The sequence below is a fragment of the Oncorhynchus masou genome, chromosome 10 (assembly GCF_036934945.1).
Source record: "Oncorhynchus masou masou isolate Uvic2021 chromosome 10, UVic_Omas_1.1, whole genome shotgun sequence".
Lineage (NCBI taxonomy): Eukaryota > Metazoa > Chordata > Actinopteri > Salmoniformes > Salmonidae > Oncorhynchus > Oncorhynchus masou.
In genome coordinates, this window is record NC_088221.1 from 13169697 (window position 1) to 13186192 (window position 16496).

The 16496-nt window shown below is 40.0% G+C and overlaps 1 protein-coding gene across 1 annotated transcript in view; it reads right to left on the reverse strand.

The window, feature by feature from the left end:
* The window catches only part of LOC135547164 (activin receptor type-1C-like), a 38883-nt gene extending 22843 nt beyond the window's left edge, over nt 1-16040 (reverse strand). The window contains exons 1-2 of the mRNA XM_064975888.1: nt 15911-16040; nt 11959-12189 (exon numbers count right to left, since the gene is read on the reverse strand). Of these exons, the coding sequence (XP_064831960.1) occupies nt 11959-12189; nt 15911-15980 (301 nt within the window). The 5' untranslated portion in view covers nt 15981-16040. The remainder of the gene's footprint in view (nt 1-11958; nt 12190-15910) is intronic.
* Between the last annotated feature and the right edge of the window lie 456 nt (nt 16041-16496).

Below are 16496 nucleotides of genomic sequence, written 5' to 3' on the forward strand. Positions count from 1 at the left end.
ACGCATAACCGGGGGCAAACTACCTGCCCTCCAGGACACCTACATTTAAGTCATTTAGCAGACGCTCTTATCCAGAGCGACTTACTACACCACCCGATGTTACAGGAAGGCCACAAAGATCATCAAGGACAACACCCACCCGAGCCACTGCCTGTTCACCCCGCTATCATCCAGAAGGCGAGGTCAGTACAGGTGCATCAAAGCTGGGACCGAGAGACTGAAAAACAGCTTCTATCTCAAGGCCATCAGACTGTTAAACAGCAACCACTAACATTGAGTGGCTGCTGCCAACACACTGACTCAACTCCAGCCACTTTAATAATGGGAATTGATGGGAAATGTAAAATATATCACTTGCCACTTTAAACAATGCTACCTAATATGTTTACATACCCTACATTATTCATCTCATATGTATATGTATATACTGTACTCTATATCATCTACTGCATCCTTATGTAATACATGTATCACTAGCCACTTTAACTATGCCACTTTGTTTACATCCTCATCTCATATGTATATACTGTCCTCGATACCATCTACTGTATCTTGCCTATGCTGCTCTGTACCATCACTCATTCATATATCTTTATGTACATATTCTTTATCCCCTTACACTGTGTATAAGACAGTAGTTTTGGAATTGTTAGTTAGATTACTTGTTGGTTATTACTGCATTGTCGGAACTAGAAGCACAAGCATTTCGCTACACTCGCATTAACATCTGCTAACCATGTGTATGTGACAAATACATTTTGATTTGATTTGATTTGAAAAGCACCTCATACCTAAGGTCAAATATGGTGGGGTATCTATGACGTTATGGGACCATTTTGCTTCCACTGGTCCTGTGGCCTTTGTTAAGCATGAACTATACCAAGTATCAGGACAATTTAGATTAAAAATCTAGTTGCCTCTGTCAGGAGGCTGACACTAGGCCACAAATAGATATTCCAGCAAGACAATAACCCCAAGCACACATCAAAATCCACAAATACATTTTTAATTGACCACAAAAATCAACATTTTGCAATGGCCATTTCAGTCTCAAGTCCGCTTGAACCCCATTGAAAACCTGTGGTTTGAATTGAAGATAGCAGTCCATAAGCACAGGCGAAGGATAACGTGGAGGAATGGTCTAAGATCCCTCCCAATGTGTTCTCCACTCTCAGAAACATAAGGGGAGGGTGACAGAGTATTGAAAACAGGGATGCCAATCATTTTGACCTCCATCTTTTTTTTTGATTTTCTGTATTAGGCTACTTGTTCAACCACATCTATTTCTCTGAGCAATTGTATTAGTATAACGTTTCCATATTTTCTGGAGAATACAATATAGCTCAGTATTCATATGATTTATTTTATACAGTCTTTGTTGCTCATCTTTATCAAGGGTGCCAATAATTATGGACCTGACTGGATCTTGACTCTGAAATCATCCATGTACTGCCAGACATAATCCTAATGCAGTGCAAGTATAACCTTGTCATTATGTTTAAATAATGAGCAGTTGACATTTCACGGTCCTTGATTTTTTTTCCAGTGGGTGGATGGGGACAATTTGGTTAGAAACAACCATTTCAGGGACAACAACATCTCCTTCTCAAAACCTCACTTTGATAACATTAGAATGCTAGAATTCCCATGGCACTACTAGTGTAATAAAGTAACACAAAATTATGTCATAATAAAGTAATAGAAAATAATGCACTAAAGCAGTATTCTTTCTATGTTGAACAGTTATTTTTCAAAGTTGAAAATAGCCTTAATATCAACAATACCGAAACTGCACTCAGCGTAGAGCTGTTGTTACACAACTTGCACGTCATTTTAGCTGCTTGCAACAGAGTTGCTTTTCTATTGCTTTGTGAAACAACCCCTGTAATTTTCATGTGTCAACATACTGAATTGTAATTGGTTGCATTCTACCGTCATATCATACTGCACTATGATTGGTTAAGACTACCCAGGTCATTAGGTATTTTCTGTTGATCATGACCGAAGACACATGAACGCGCCAGTTATAGCTAGCTAATAAAGAGCTATGTTGTTTTATAAAGATCCTGTCATGCTGCATTTTATACAAAGCGTGCAAAACAAGACACCCCCCTTTTGACACTAATAAGCTGCTCATCTGAAACTTTAAATTTCATCTGGATCTATCCATCCTTGATTGGCTGTTGCTTGCAACTAGTTGCGCAAATCAAACCTTTGTCACATGATCCATTCGAAGGTTCAGAATTTCGACCAAGTTGTCATGTCAAAGCTGTCAGTGCTGTGCAGCACAACCCACGATCTGCGTTGACAGAACAGAGACTAGCACCACAGATGGAACAATGAGACAGATATTTCACCGGATGTATAGATGTGGAAACGCCAAGCGGAAACGCCAAGAGGAAACCTCACTAGCCGGCAATGGGAGAAGATGGATTTTGGCTTACATTCTGCTAATTGAACTGTGTTAGCTATCTTAGTTCGTTGCTAGTATGGTTAGCTTGTTGCTAGCTAGCTATCTAGCTGTCTTGGTGTTTGCAATGTAATTTTGGCTAGCGAGCAATATTTTACAGGCTGCATGTCTTATATATCCTTGCTGTTACAATAACTAAATGGTTGGATAAACAAATAATTTGTGAACCACCAACAGAATGTAGCAGATGGCATGGGGTGAGTTTGGAATTCTCAAACAAGCAGCTTCAATTTGATTGGCTCTTGCATGCAATTTTAATCGCGGTTGAGTAGCCTAGTGGTTAGAGCGTTGGGCAGGTACCCGAAAGTTTGCTGGATCAAATCCCCGAGCTGGCAAATTAACAATCTGTCCTTCTGCCCCTGAACAAGGCAGTTGGCCTACCGGGGAAAAGTGAGTTGTCATTGTAAATAGGAATTTGTTCTTAACCGACATGCCTAGTTAAATAAAAAGGTTACATTTAAAAAAAATGAGTTGCTTCATGTAACAGCAAAGTTGCTTGAGAAGTCACGTCACTTGCAACCATAGGAGGTTGGTGGCACCTTCACTGGAGAGGAAGGGCTTGTGGTAATAAATGCAACTAAAATTGTATGAAGTTGCTTTGTGTTACCCCAGGCGAAAGCTCAAGTGGTGTCATGTTTGTTTGACCTGGTGGCCTTAGCTATCCCCAATACAGCAATAGTCTTTGAGTGTCCTCATCTAGTAAGATGTCTTGCAACATCCACAGAGGGAGAACTGTACACAGTCAGATATGTGAACACAAGTCGACAACCCAAGTCAAGTATTTCACAACATGTCTTTCCCTTTTACCTAAAAGCCTATTCTATCACATGTCCCAGTAGAGCAAAGAAAATCACTCAAGGAAAAGTGCAAAACAACAGGAAATCAGCCTCTAACCTCCATTGCCCTACTGGTTAAAAGATACTGGAATGTTTTTCAACATGCATATCAGTTGGGTGCACTTGGGACATATCTACTTCCCCATGTGCTCTGAGTAGGCCACTAATCTTTTTTTGTCTAATGTTGGGAGGCTACTTTGGGGGCGGTATGTGTTAGGGAAGCAATCTCATGTCATTCATCGTTTTTGACAAATTCAAACGTTCTTATCCAAATCACAATACCTCTCTCTCAATGTTTATGAGACGGTATGAAAATAGGCACATTTGTAGAAATCAACATCAGCTGTTTGAAATAGAGTACCTCGTTTCATTTTTCCCCAAAACACAGACGGCTCCAATGGTTTACCTCAACATGGAGGCAGTCATTCTGACAAAACAGATGCAGTATTTTACACGCACAGACACGTTACTATAGATTTTCTGTATGTTTTTACATTTCTAAAAGGAATCTTTGAAGACTAGCCCTTGGTGGGCTAAAAGAGATCCTAAAACGAATAAAACAGCAAACATTCCAACTGTAATGGGCTAACGTCATCTCATCTGCCCTTTGCACTTTCAGTCATGTGGTCTACTCTTTACAAAAATAACCATAAACATAGCAGCAGTGGTGTAAAGTACTTAAGTAAAAAATACTTGAAAGTACTACTTTAGTAGTATCTGTACTTGACTATTTATATTTTTTTGACAACATTTACTTCACGACATTCCTAAAGAAAATGATGTACGTTCTACTCCATAGATTTTCCCTGACACCCATAAGTACTCGTTACATTATGAATGCTTAGCAGGACAGAAAAATTGTCTAATTCACACACTTATCAAGAGGACTTCCCTGGTCATCCCTACTGCCTTTGATCTGGCGGACTCACTCAACACAAATGCGTAGTTTGTAAATTGTCTGAGTGTTGCAGCGTGCCCCTGGCTGTCCGTAACTTTAAAAAAAAATAAGAAAATGGTGCCATCTGGTTTGCTTAATAAACTCAGTAAAAAAAGAAATGTCCCTTTTTTCCCTGTTGGTCATATTCGCGTTTATCGTCGAAGGAATGAGCGTTACACCGAGGCCTGTACTCTGGAGCGGGATCGATTCGGAGGTGGAGGGTCTGTCATGGTCTTGGGTGGTGTGTCACAGCATGACAATGCCACCAACCATACTGCTCGTTCTGTGCATGATTTCTTGCAAGACAGGAACGTCAGTGTTCTGGCCATGGCCAGCAAAGAGCCCGGATCTCATTTCCATTGAGCACATCTGGGACCTTTTGGATCGGAGGGTGAGGGCTAGGGCCATTCCCCCAGAAATGTCCTGGAACTTGCAGATGCCTTGGTGGAAGAGTGGGGTACCATCTCACAGCAAGAACTGGCAAATCTGGTGCAGTCCATGAGGAGGAGATACACTGCGGTACTTAATGCAGCTGGTGGCCACACCAGATACTGACTATTACTTTTGATTTTGACCCCCCCCCACCCTTTGTTCAGGGACACATTATTCAATTTCTGTTAGTCACATCTCAGTTGTTGAATCTTGTTATGTTCATGTAAATAAATGCAGGTGACAGTGAGAGAATGTTTCTTTTTTTGCTGAGTTTATAAGGAATTTGAAATTATTTATACTTTTATTTTACTACTTAAGTATATTTTAGCAATTAGATTTACTTTTGATACTTACAGTGCCTTGCGAAAGTATTCGGCCCCCTTGAACTTTGCGACCTTTTGCCACATTTCAGGCTTCAAACAAAGATGTAAAACTGTATTTTTTTGTGAAGTATCAACAACAAGTGGGACACAATCATGAAGTGGAACAACATTTATTGGATATTTCAAACGTTTTTAAGAAATCAAAAACTGAAAAATTGGGCGTGCAAAAGTATTCAGCCCCTTTACTTTCAGTGCAGCAAACTCTCTCCAGAAGTTCAGTGAGGATCTCTGAATGATCCAATGTTGACCTAAATGACTAATGATGATAAATACAATCCACCTGTGTGTAATCAAGTCTCCGTATAAATGCACCTGCACTGTGATAGTCTCAGAGGTCCGTTAAAAGCGCAGAGAGCATCATGAAGAACAAGGAACACGCCAGGCAGGTCCGAGATACTGTTGTGAAGAAGTGTAAAGCCTGATTTGGATACAAAAAGATTTCCCAAGCTTTAAACATCCCAAGGAGCACTGTGCAAGCGATAATATTGAAATGGAAGAGTATCAGACCACTGCAAATCTACCAAGACCTGGCCGTCCCTCTAAACTTTCAGCTCATACAAGGAGAAGACTGATCAGAGATGCAGCCAAGAGGCCCATGATCACTCTGGATGAACTGCAGAGATCTACAGCTGAGGTGGGAGACTCTGTCCATAGGACAACAATCAGTCGTATATTGCACAAATCTGGCCTTTATGGAAGAGTGGCAAGAAGAAAGCCATTTCTTAAAGATATCCATAAAAAGTGTATTTTAAAGTTTGCCACAAGCCACCTGGGAGACACACCAAACATGTGGAAGAAGGTGCTCTGGTCAGATGAAACCAAAATTGAACTTTTTGGCAACAATGCAAAACGTTATGTTTGGTGTAAAAGCAACACAGCTCATCACCCTGACCACACCATCCCCACTGTCAAACATGGTGGTGGCAGCATCATGGTTTGGGCCTGCTTTTCTTCAGCAGGGACAGGGAAGATGGTTAAAATTGATGGGAAGATGGATGGAGTCTGCAAAAGACCTGAGACTGGGACGGAGATTTGTCTTCCAACAAGACAATGATCCAAAACATAAAGCAAAATCTACAATGGAATGGTTCAAAAATAAACATATCCAGGTGTTAGAATGGCCAAGTCAAAGTCCAGACCTGAATCCAATTGAGAATCTGTGGAAAGAACTGAAAACTGCTGTTCACAAATGCTCTCCATCCAACCTCACTGAGCTCGAGTTGTTTTGCAAGAAGGAATGGGAAAAAAATTCAGTCTCTCGATGTGCAAAACTGATAGAGACATACCCCAAGCAACTTACAGCTGTAATCGCAGCAAAAGGTGGCGCTACAAAGTATTAACTTAAGGGGGCTGAATAATTTTGCACGCCCAATTTTTCAGTTTTTGATTTGTTAAAAAAGTTTGAAATATCCAATAAATGTTGTTCCACTTCATGATTGTGTCCCACTTGTTGTTGATTCTTCACAAAAAAATACAGTTTTATATCTTTATGTTTAAAGCCTGAAATGTGGCAAAAGGTTGCAAAGTTCAAGGGGGCCGAATACTTTCGCAAGGCACTGTAAGTATATTTAAAACCAAATACTTTAGGACTTTTACTCAAGTAGTATTTTACTGGGTGACTCACTTTTACTTGAGTCATTTTCTATTAAGGTATCTTTACTTTTACTCAAGTATGACAATTGGGTACTTTTTCCAACAATGCATAGCAGTAACACTTCATTTAGATAGTAACATTTTAACTAACCATTTACTAACCCTAGCCATAAACTTACCCTAACTTTAACCCTTATTCTAGACCTCACCCTAATCGTAACCAGTTGCTTAACAACACGTTCAACTTCATAAAGAAACAAGTTTTCCCATCTCAATTTACTATAGTAAGTGCCAAATAAAGGTAACAGGGTGGACCATGTCATCTTAAAATCAGCCATAAACTCCATTGTGACATGGGGAATGGAAGCTTGTTGTGTACAACAGGGAGTGAAAATTGAATGCAAGCTTAACAACAAAAATGTTCAAATATTTCTAACCTATGGGTAACAGGATTGACATGTTATGCTCGACCCGCTCAGTTTTCCACCACAAAATGGCCAAAAAGAGTAGAACCAGCTCATCTGATTTTACCCTATGATTTGACAATTAGATGTTCAATGTCTCTTTTGAAAAAAAAATATTTCAAAGGAATACATTAAAATGAGAGTTTAGTTCACATAACAGGGTTGACCTTAAAATGAGGGACAGACGTAAATAAATGACGGGTCGCCACTGAGCTCGGGCCATTTGGAAGCAGTTGAACCGCTCTGCTTCAGTACATATAATCAATCTGGTAACCAGGGGAACTGTTATTAAGGGCTGAGAACAGGCACTGATGAATAGAGGGTAGAGTGTCGTCAGTACATCTCAAACAGAGCGGCCTCAGCAAGTGTACCGTTTCTTTTCCAAAACATCAGCAGGCAATTCAACATCCTAATCCAATCCATTCATAACCAAAGGGGATCAACAATTGATGAATGTTACTTTTCAAGAATGTTGCTTTCGCTATGTGTTTGATTATTTTTCACATTAAAACACCAGGGTCTAAAATGATAATGATGATTGGTATGCGATGTACTTAAATGTATATTGGATTTTTGTAATGCAGTTATTACTAACTCTGGACCTGAAGAACTAAAGGATGTTCAAGCCCAGCACTAAAACACTTGTTTCAACGACTAAGCTCCTCATGACACTCACTGTATAGAACAAGTCAGATGTGTCAAATCAGAGGATATGAAGAGTACATGACCTTCTATTCTAGGATATTGGGCGACTTAGGGATTCCAAAAAAAGTGAAGAAAAAAAATATTCTGAAATCTGTCTTGCCTACTCCTTAAAATGCATACTGTGTACTAATCGTACGACATACTATTTATAACATTCTGTTTAGTATAAATTTAATGCATTAAGCAATAAATAACAGCATACTAGCATACCTTCTGAGAACGTGTCATCTAATACGCAATTACGTCAATTCCCGCCATTCATTCATTTTGGTACAGAGCGTCAGCTATTGTCAGACAGACATGGGCCTCAAAATATGATTCTCTTCCTCAAGTGTGCAGCAAAGTCTACTAGGTGAAAATCCGAAAGGAGTGTGACATCCTGGCATTTAAAGCACAATATATTTTCCAAAATGTCACATACTATAAAAACATTATTATTAAAATTGGACTGAACATCACATTTCCATCCCATGTGTGATCAAAGAAGACACCATTCACAATGTAATCAAACTAACGAAATTAAAGAAACAATGTTTAACAGGCACTAGTTTGCATCAAGCCTGTCTTGAGTATTTGGCCATAGGTGCTCCTCGAAAGCTCAGTAAATATCCTCATTGTTCATGCACCTGGGGGAAACCTTTTGACACGACAGATCTAAGCCTGACATACAATGCCTTCAGAAAGTATGCGCCCCTTGATTTTGAAAGTTGCTTCAAGTGCAGTCAAAAAAAACATCAAGAACTATGATGAAACTGCCTCATGAGGACCGCCACAGGAATAGAAGACCCAGAGTTACCTCTGTTGCAGAGGATAAGTTCATTAGAGTTTAAAGCCTCAGAAATTGTAGATCAAATAAATGCTTCAGAGTCCAAAGTAACAGACACATCTCAACATCAACTGTTCAGAGGAGACTGTGTGAATCAGGCCTTCATGGTCGAATTGCTGCAAAGAAACCACTACAAAAGGACCCCAATAATAAGAAGAGACTTGCTTGTGCCAAGAAACCCGAGAAATGGACATTACACAGATGGGAATCTGTCCTTTGGTCTGGAGTCCAAATTTGAGATTTTTGGTTCCAACCGCCGTGTCTTTGTGAGGCGCGGTGTGGGTGGACGGATGATCTCGCATGTGTATTTCCAACTGTAAAGCACGGAGGAGGTTTTATTGTGTGGGGATGCTTTGCTGGTGACCACGGTCTGTGATTTATTTAGAATTCAAGGCACACTTAACCAGCATGGCTACCACAGCTTTCTGCAGCGATATCCCACCTGGTTTGCGTTTAGTGGGACTATTATTTGTTTTTCAACAGGACAATGACCCAAAACACACCTCTGGGCTGTGTAAGGGCTATTTGACCAAGAAGGAGAGTGATGGAGTGCGACATCGGATGACCTGGCCTCCACAATCACCCAACCTCAACCCAATTGAGATGGTTTGGGATGAGTTGGACTGCAGAGAAGGAAAAGTGTTCAGCATATGTGGGAACTCCTTCAAGACTGTTGGAAAAGCATTCATCATGAAGCTGGTTGAGATAATTCCAAGTGTGCAAAGATGTCATCAAGGCAAAGGGTGGCGACTTTGAAGAATATATTTAGATTTGTTTTAACACTTTTTGGGGGTTACTACATCATTCCACATGTGCTATTTCAGAGTTGATGTCATCACGATTATTATATAATGTAGAAAATAGAAAAAATAAAGAACAACCCTTGAATGAGTATATGTTCTAAAACTTTTGACCGGTAGTGAGTGGAGTGTTGTTTCTCTTTGCTTATTTGAGCTGTTCTTGCCATAATATGGACTTGTTATTTTACCAAACAGGGCTATCTTCTGTATACGACCCCTACCTTGTCACAACACAACTGATTGGCTCAAACACATTAAGTGAAAAGAATTCCGCAAATTAACTTTTAACAAGGTACACCTGTTAATTGAAATGCATTCCAGGTGACTACCTCATGAAGCTGGTTGAGAGAATGCCAAGAGTGTGCAACGCTATCATCAGGCAAAGGGTGGCTACTTTGAAGAATTTCAAATATAACAATTTTTTTTTTTTGGTTACTACATGATTCCATATGTGTTATTGTCATCACTATTATTCTACAATGTATAAAATGGTACAAATAAAGAAAAACCCTTGAATGAGTAGGTGTGTCCAAACTTCTGACTGGTATTGTATATGGAAAATAAAACTAAGATATTTTGGTTAGACAATTATACAACCCTCTGAGTCAATACAGGTTATAATCACCTTTGGCAGTGACTACAGCTGTGACTCTTTCTGGGTAAGTCTAAGAGCTTTCCAAACCTAGATTGTGCAACATTTGTCCAATTCTTCAAGCTCTGTAAAAATTGTGGTTGTTAATCATTGCTAGGCAACAATTTTCAGGTCTTGCCATAGATTTTCAAACAGATTTAAGTCAAAACTCTAACTAAGCTACTCAGGAACATTCACTGTCTTCTTGGTAAGCAACTTCAGTGTAGATTTGGGCTTGTGTTTTAGGTTATTGTCCTGCTGAAAGGCAAGTTCATCTCCCAGTGTCTGGTTGAAAGCAGACTGAACCAGGCTTTCCTCTCTGAGCTTGCCTATGCTTAGCTCCATTCCATATCTTTTTTATCCTGAAAAACTCATACCCATAACATGATGCAGCCACCAGTACACTTAAAAATATGGAGAGTGGTACTCAGAAATGTATTGGATTTGCCCCAAACATAACACCTGGGGGCGGCAGGGTAGCCGAGTGGTGAGGGCGTTGGACTAGCAACCGGAAGGTTGCAAGTTCAAATCCCCGAGCTGACAAGGTACAAATCTGTCGTTCTGCCCCTGAACAGGCAGTAAACCCACTGTTTCCGGGCCGTCATTGAAAATAAGAATTTGTTCTTAATTGACTTGCCTAGTAAAATAAAGGTAAAATAAAAAAATAACACTTTGTATTCAGGACAAAATGTTAATTGCTTTGCCACATTTTTTTGCAGTACTTTAGTGCCGTGTTGCAAACAGGATGCATGTTATGGAATATTTTTTATTCTGTACAGGCTTCCTTTTTTACACTGTCAATTAGGTTAGTATTGTGGAGTAACTACAATGTGGTTGATCCATCCTCAGTTTTCTCCTATCACAGCCATTAACCTCTGTAACTGCTTTAAAGTCACCATTGGCCTCTCCGGCAAATTATTTAGGAAGGACTTTATAGTGACCATCCAAAGTGTAAATATTCACCATGCTCAAAATTTAAAATTTGGGATATTCAATGTCAGCTTGTTATTTTTACCAGTCAACCAATAGGTGCCCTTCTTTGAGAGACATTGGAAAACCTCCCTGGTCTTTGTGGTTGAATATGTGTTTGAAATTCCCTGCTCGACTGAGGGACCTTACAGATAATTGTATGTGTGGGGTACAGAGATGAGGTAACAAAGGGGTTGAATACTACATTTACATTACATTACATTTAAGTCATTTAGCAGACGCTCTTATCCTAATTGCCTCAAGACACTTCAGCTTATCATTTCTTTTTTATGTTTAAAAAAAATCTAACAACATAATTCCACTTTGACATTATGGGGTATTGTGTGTAGGCTTAGTGACAGAATAAATCTCAATGTAAACCATTTTAAATTCAGGCTGTAACATAAAAAAAATGTGGTAAATGCCAAGATGTATGAATACTTTCTGAAGGCACTGTTGGTCTGGATTGAAATCATTGCATGCCTCATCCACGGCCTGAAGGAGGGTGGTACGCTCATCGGGATGGCAATCATACATCTTCCACCTGTATTGTAATTGTGTATTGTATTTTATTGTACTTATATATTGTAGTGGCCCTGTACGTGGCTCAGTTCATAAGAGCATGGCACTAGCAATACCAGTTTTCCCACTGGGGTCACATACCAAAATGTGTGGACTCTAAATGCCATATATTACGGTGGTACTGTACTGTATTGGCCAATGCAATTTTAGTAAAGCAGTGGTGAAAAGTGAGTGTATAAGTTTGTGTGTTGTACTTAGTCAATTGAAAATTGCCTTTCTGATTATCGGTTTTGAATTTGACTAAAAGTTTTGAAAATTTACCACATACTTGCAAAAATTACACCAAAAGTGATAATAAATAAAAACGAACTATCAAAGCTTCGTAACTACCTGGATGCAGATGCAGGGTCTCGTTGTTGCAGAAGTCTGTGAAGCAGCAGTTCCTCTTGGAGACGTTCCGGGAGCTGTAGCAGAAGACCTGTCCCCTCATCTCAGCCGGGGACAGACAGGACTTGACGGCCTCCTCCTTCCCGTTGATCAGCATCACAGAGTTCCAGCAGGCCCCGTCCACGCCCGTCTCACAGGTGTTGTTGTTACATAGCTGGCACACACACTTCAGGGCTGGAACGACAGGGTGACAGACATCTGGCTTAAGACATGTCTTCGTACAACTCTTACATTTGTGATTTTCTACAGCCTTTCTTGCCAGGCTTTGCATACCATTTAGACTTCTGAAGAACATTAACAGCTGTATAACTCATGCTTTAGGACAAAGCCATATCAGCTACAGCATGGAAAAAAGTATTTTTTTTAATCAATTCAGTGGAGGGGGAAACAAGTATAAAGTGGTGTTCATTTAGAACCCAGATATTAACACCCAGATAATCCTGTGCTCTTCTTGGAGACTCTACACACTCCTGTCCTGATTTGATAAAGCGATGAGGACAGCATGGCTTTCCTACTTATAAAGGAGGTAGGTCTATACTATCGGTCTGTGTCCATCTTTTATAAGGGCAGAGAGGTTTGCCTGGTTGGACCTGTAGGGAATCTCTCAGGTCTCTGCTCCATGTCTGAGTGAAGCTCGATTTCTCTGAATATCAGAACGCCCTCAGATGTTCGCCAACACTACTGATGGGAAGATGAACAGGCTAATCCATTCCAAATGTATGTTGTGTTCAAAACAGTGAAACGTGGTAATGAGTTCACTTGTCCACATATGCCTTTACAAGATTCCTGGGCGACTTCCTCCATCATGAAGTTGGAATTTCACTTTTTAATAAGAGTATGAATTCATTTTTTGTATATACACACACAGTCACAAAATACTTTGGGCCCGTTTCCCAGATTGCGCATATTCCTGACAAAGCGAGCAAACTTTTTGCTGCAGAAATAGGCATCAAATAAGTCTGGCTACCTGACACTGACTAAATGATGATCAAAACACACCTTAATTGCAGGGTCAGTCCCTGATAAGATGTACTTTATTGTCCCTTAACTTACAGTGAACGGAAACGTGTCTTTATGCTCACAACTCAACCAAGACACACACACACACACACACATACCCGAGGGTCTGGAAGCAATGGGTCAGCTGCAGTGCAAAGCCCCTAGAGCAATGGCAGGCAATGGTGTCTAGGATGATGCCAGCAACCCACCGGTTGCCAGCGCACTCCAGATTTTGCCCGTCTAAGGTGGAATTGAAACTAGGCTACCTACCTCCAGATTTTGCCCGTCTGAGCTGGGATCGAAACTAGGCTACCTGCCGCGCCATCTACCATTGGGTGTTTACATTATACACTGCCCTCCCCATTAGCTATCGCGAAAGAAGAGGGTTGTATGGCAAGCATGGACAGGCACACTAAGATACAAGAGAGTTTCTAGCATAAGAGGCACACTATTGTGAACAGTTGGATGTCTGGTAATTTATACCTACTCATAAAGGCAGCAAATTACACAGTGCCTATGTACAATAAAGATCTAACTAATGGGGAAACCAGCTCTGACATGCAGGCAACCTGTGGCTCTGGATCCTATGTCTTGATTGCCATCTGTGGTTCACAATCATGACAAATCACTATAAAACCGCACTGCAATTGTTACTACTAGTAACTCGTATACTGTAAATGGTTTAATGGTCACCTCAATTATCTTATAGTGATGATTGGGTCTCACTTGTTGTTCTTGCTTATCCCCATGGGCTTGTAGAATTTTGGATAATCATTAATTGTCATGCAAATGACCAGAATTACCGTAATAATTGTTCATTTTTGTTGAAAAATGTAACCTTGTAATGCATCTTAAAATGTGTTAGACATACACTCCCCTCCTTATGCATTTGGACAGTGAAGCTAAAATTTTTACACTTGGCTCTATACTCCAGCATTTTGGATCAAATGTTTCATATGGGGCGACAGTACAGAACATAATTTTATTTTAGGGTATTTTCATTCATATCTGTTACACTGTTTAGAAATGAAAGCACTTATATCTAGTCCCCCTATTTGAAGAAGTATATTTGGACAAAATTCACTTAGTGTATTAAAGTAGTCAAAAAGGTTAGTATTTACTTTAAGTTTAATTTATTTTCACAAAAGAAAAACAGGTTATAAACAACAATATAGACAAAAAAAGTATATATATATGCTTTTTTTTAACCGTGTGCAGGTGTGGTTGGAAGCAATATACCACAGGAGGTCGGTGGTACCTTAACTGGGGGAGGACAGGCTCCTGGTAATGGCTGGAGCGGAATCAGTGGAATGGTATCAAATACATCAAACACATGGTTTCCATGTGTTTGATGCCATTCCGTTTGCTCCGTTCCAGTCATTATTGAGCCGTCCTCCCCACTGAAGCCTCCACTGCAATATACAATACATAAGTACAAAAATAAAAAGGTTTGTTAAAACACATAAAACCTACTAATTATAAATGTAAAAAAGTATCAGTAGTCACAAGAAAAAAAAATGTAATGTGTGAATGTGCGAGAGTTAGGCTATATAGAGGGTGCCATGATTAAGACAAATTATGAATAATTCATTAATAATGAGGAGTGAGAAAGTCACAGAGGCTACACCCAAACATGCCAACCTTTGTCCCTCTAACCCTCTCATCAGTCATGAAGGTTGCTTCCACATAAATGTAAACGTGTTCAGAAACATCTTCACGTGTGCTAGCAATACAGAGGTCCTGGGTTCGAGCCTCGTGTGAGCCGAATCTAAAGAAGGAGCGGTCCTCGCTAAGCAAGCACCGTGCTCTCCTTTATTCAAGTAGACCCTTCTTCGAAATAGCAGCTATCAGCAGAATAAGTGCCAATGCCAGGATTTTCGATCATAGTACACTATAATATGACATAGCTTCTGTAGTCTCGTAAACAGTCTGCACCATCAAGGCACAGACCATACAACATTATGGTAGGATATGGTCCAACCAAAACCCTTGAAAATGCCTGGTATTAGAAAACGAGGGAAGATGAATGAGTAATATCTTAACTATTTTCTGTAAACAAGCCTAAGTAAGAAAAACAACTCCTACTTTATCAGGGGCTTCACTGTTGAATGTAAAGAGCCTCTAATCATGAGATAACATTACATCTACTACCCATTCATAGAAAATAAACTTTTCATCATAGTACTGTAGATAAAAAGTTTTAAAAGCACCGTAATAATAAATAAACATGTAAAAGGTATTAACATGTGTGTTCGGTTCATTTTACAAAGGTGGAACAAATTGAGCCTCAGGAAAATACAACACTATAGAGTAAATTAGGTTTATGACATAGTAGCCTACACAAGTCATATTGCACATGAACCTGTGAACGTCTATCAAGTTGATTCAAAAATAAACCACGTTTAAGACTGATCTTTTAACATTAGCTATTTTTCAGATGATTATAGTGTAGATATTGCATGTGTTCAGGGGTACAAAACGTGTTCACAAAAAGATATGTAGCAAACTGTATCATACATGAACGGCAGTCATCATATGACTGAGTCTCCTCAAACTATCAGGCTGTACATTTGAAGTCCAACTATCAAACGTTCCAGCATAAGCAGTACTCGACTTGGACTGAAATAGGTCCCGGTAATCATTTTGGGTGCCGGTACGGTTTATATTTAGGCGCAGGGGCCGCACAATGCTTTTGAGCTAATATTCTATAAAAGGAACAGGAGCTCAAGCAGTATAACGTTTGAGATGCCAGTACTCCAGTGAGCTCCTGCACGTCAAGCACTGAGCATCAGACACAGCAAAAGAGCCTACAATTACCGCCTAAACAACCCATGATACATGCAGTGGTCGCACAGTTTCAATAAGAAACCCAGCGAACGTTTGTCATATAGCCTACCTGTGCTCAGCTGTGCGACAGATAGAAATATCAACGCCGCTTCAACCGTGGGGAGCCTGGTACGAGTCATGGCCGGAGGAGCACCATCTGCTTGGTTCGCGGACGCCTGTCTATACCGTTTTCCTAGAGTAAATCATTACTTTCGTTGTAAATCCGTCATGTGCACACTTCGCATTGCTCCACTCTAAATAACAAGTGAGAGAACTGAATACGCAGCAGGGTGATTTGCTCCGCCTCTTGTCGACTGGAATTTAAAGGGATTAACGCTCCAGCCCACCGTTAAAGACATGCGAATGAGATAGTGCTGAACAAACGCCCCTTAACTGTCGAATGTCTGAGAAGTTGTCCTCTATAGCCTATGTCAATGGCAACCATTTAATCGTGGAGCACACTTGTTTGTCATCAATAAACATTTGCGCCTACATTTAACAAGTTTACCATTTATAAAATTGTCCTGTGCTTGGGTTAAGGTTTTCCCAACAAAATCATAGCAGTACAATTGAAACATGTTTGTGAGGACTGATGAACCCACCTCTGCAACTGGCACCACAATCAGCTGCATTCTCCTTTACCTATTTAGGCATTT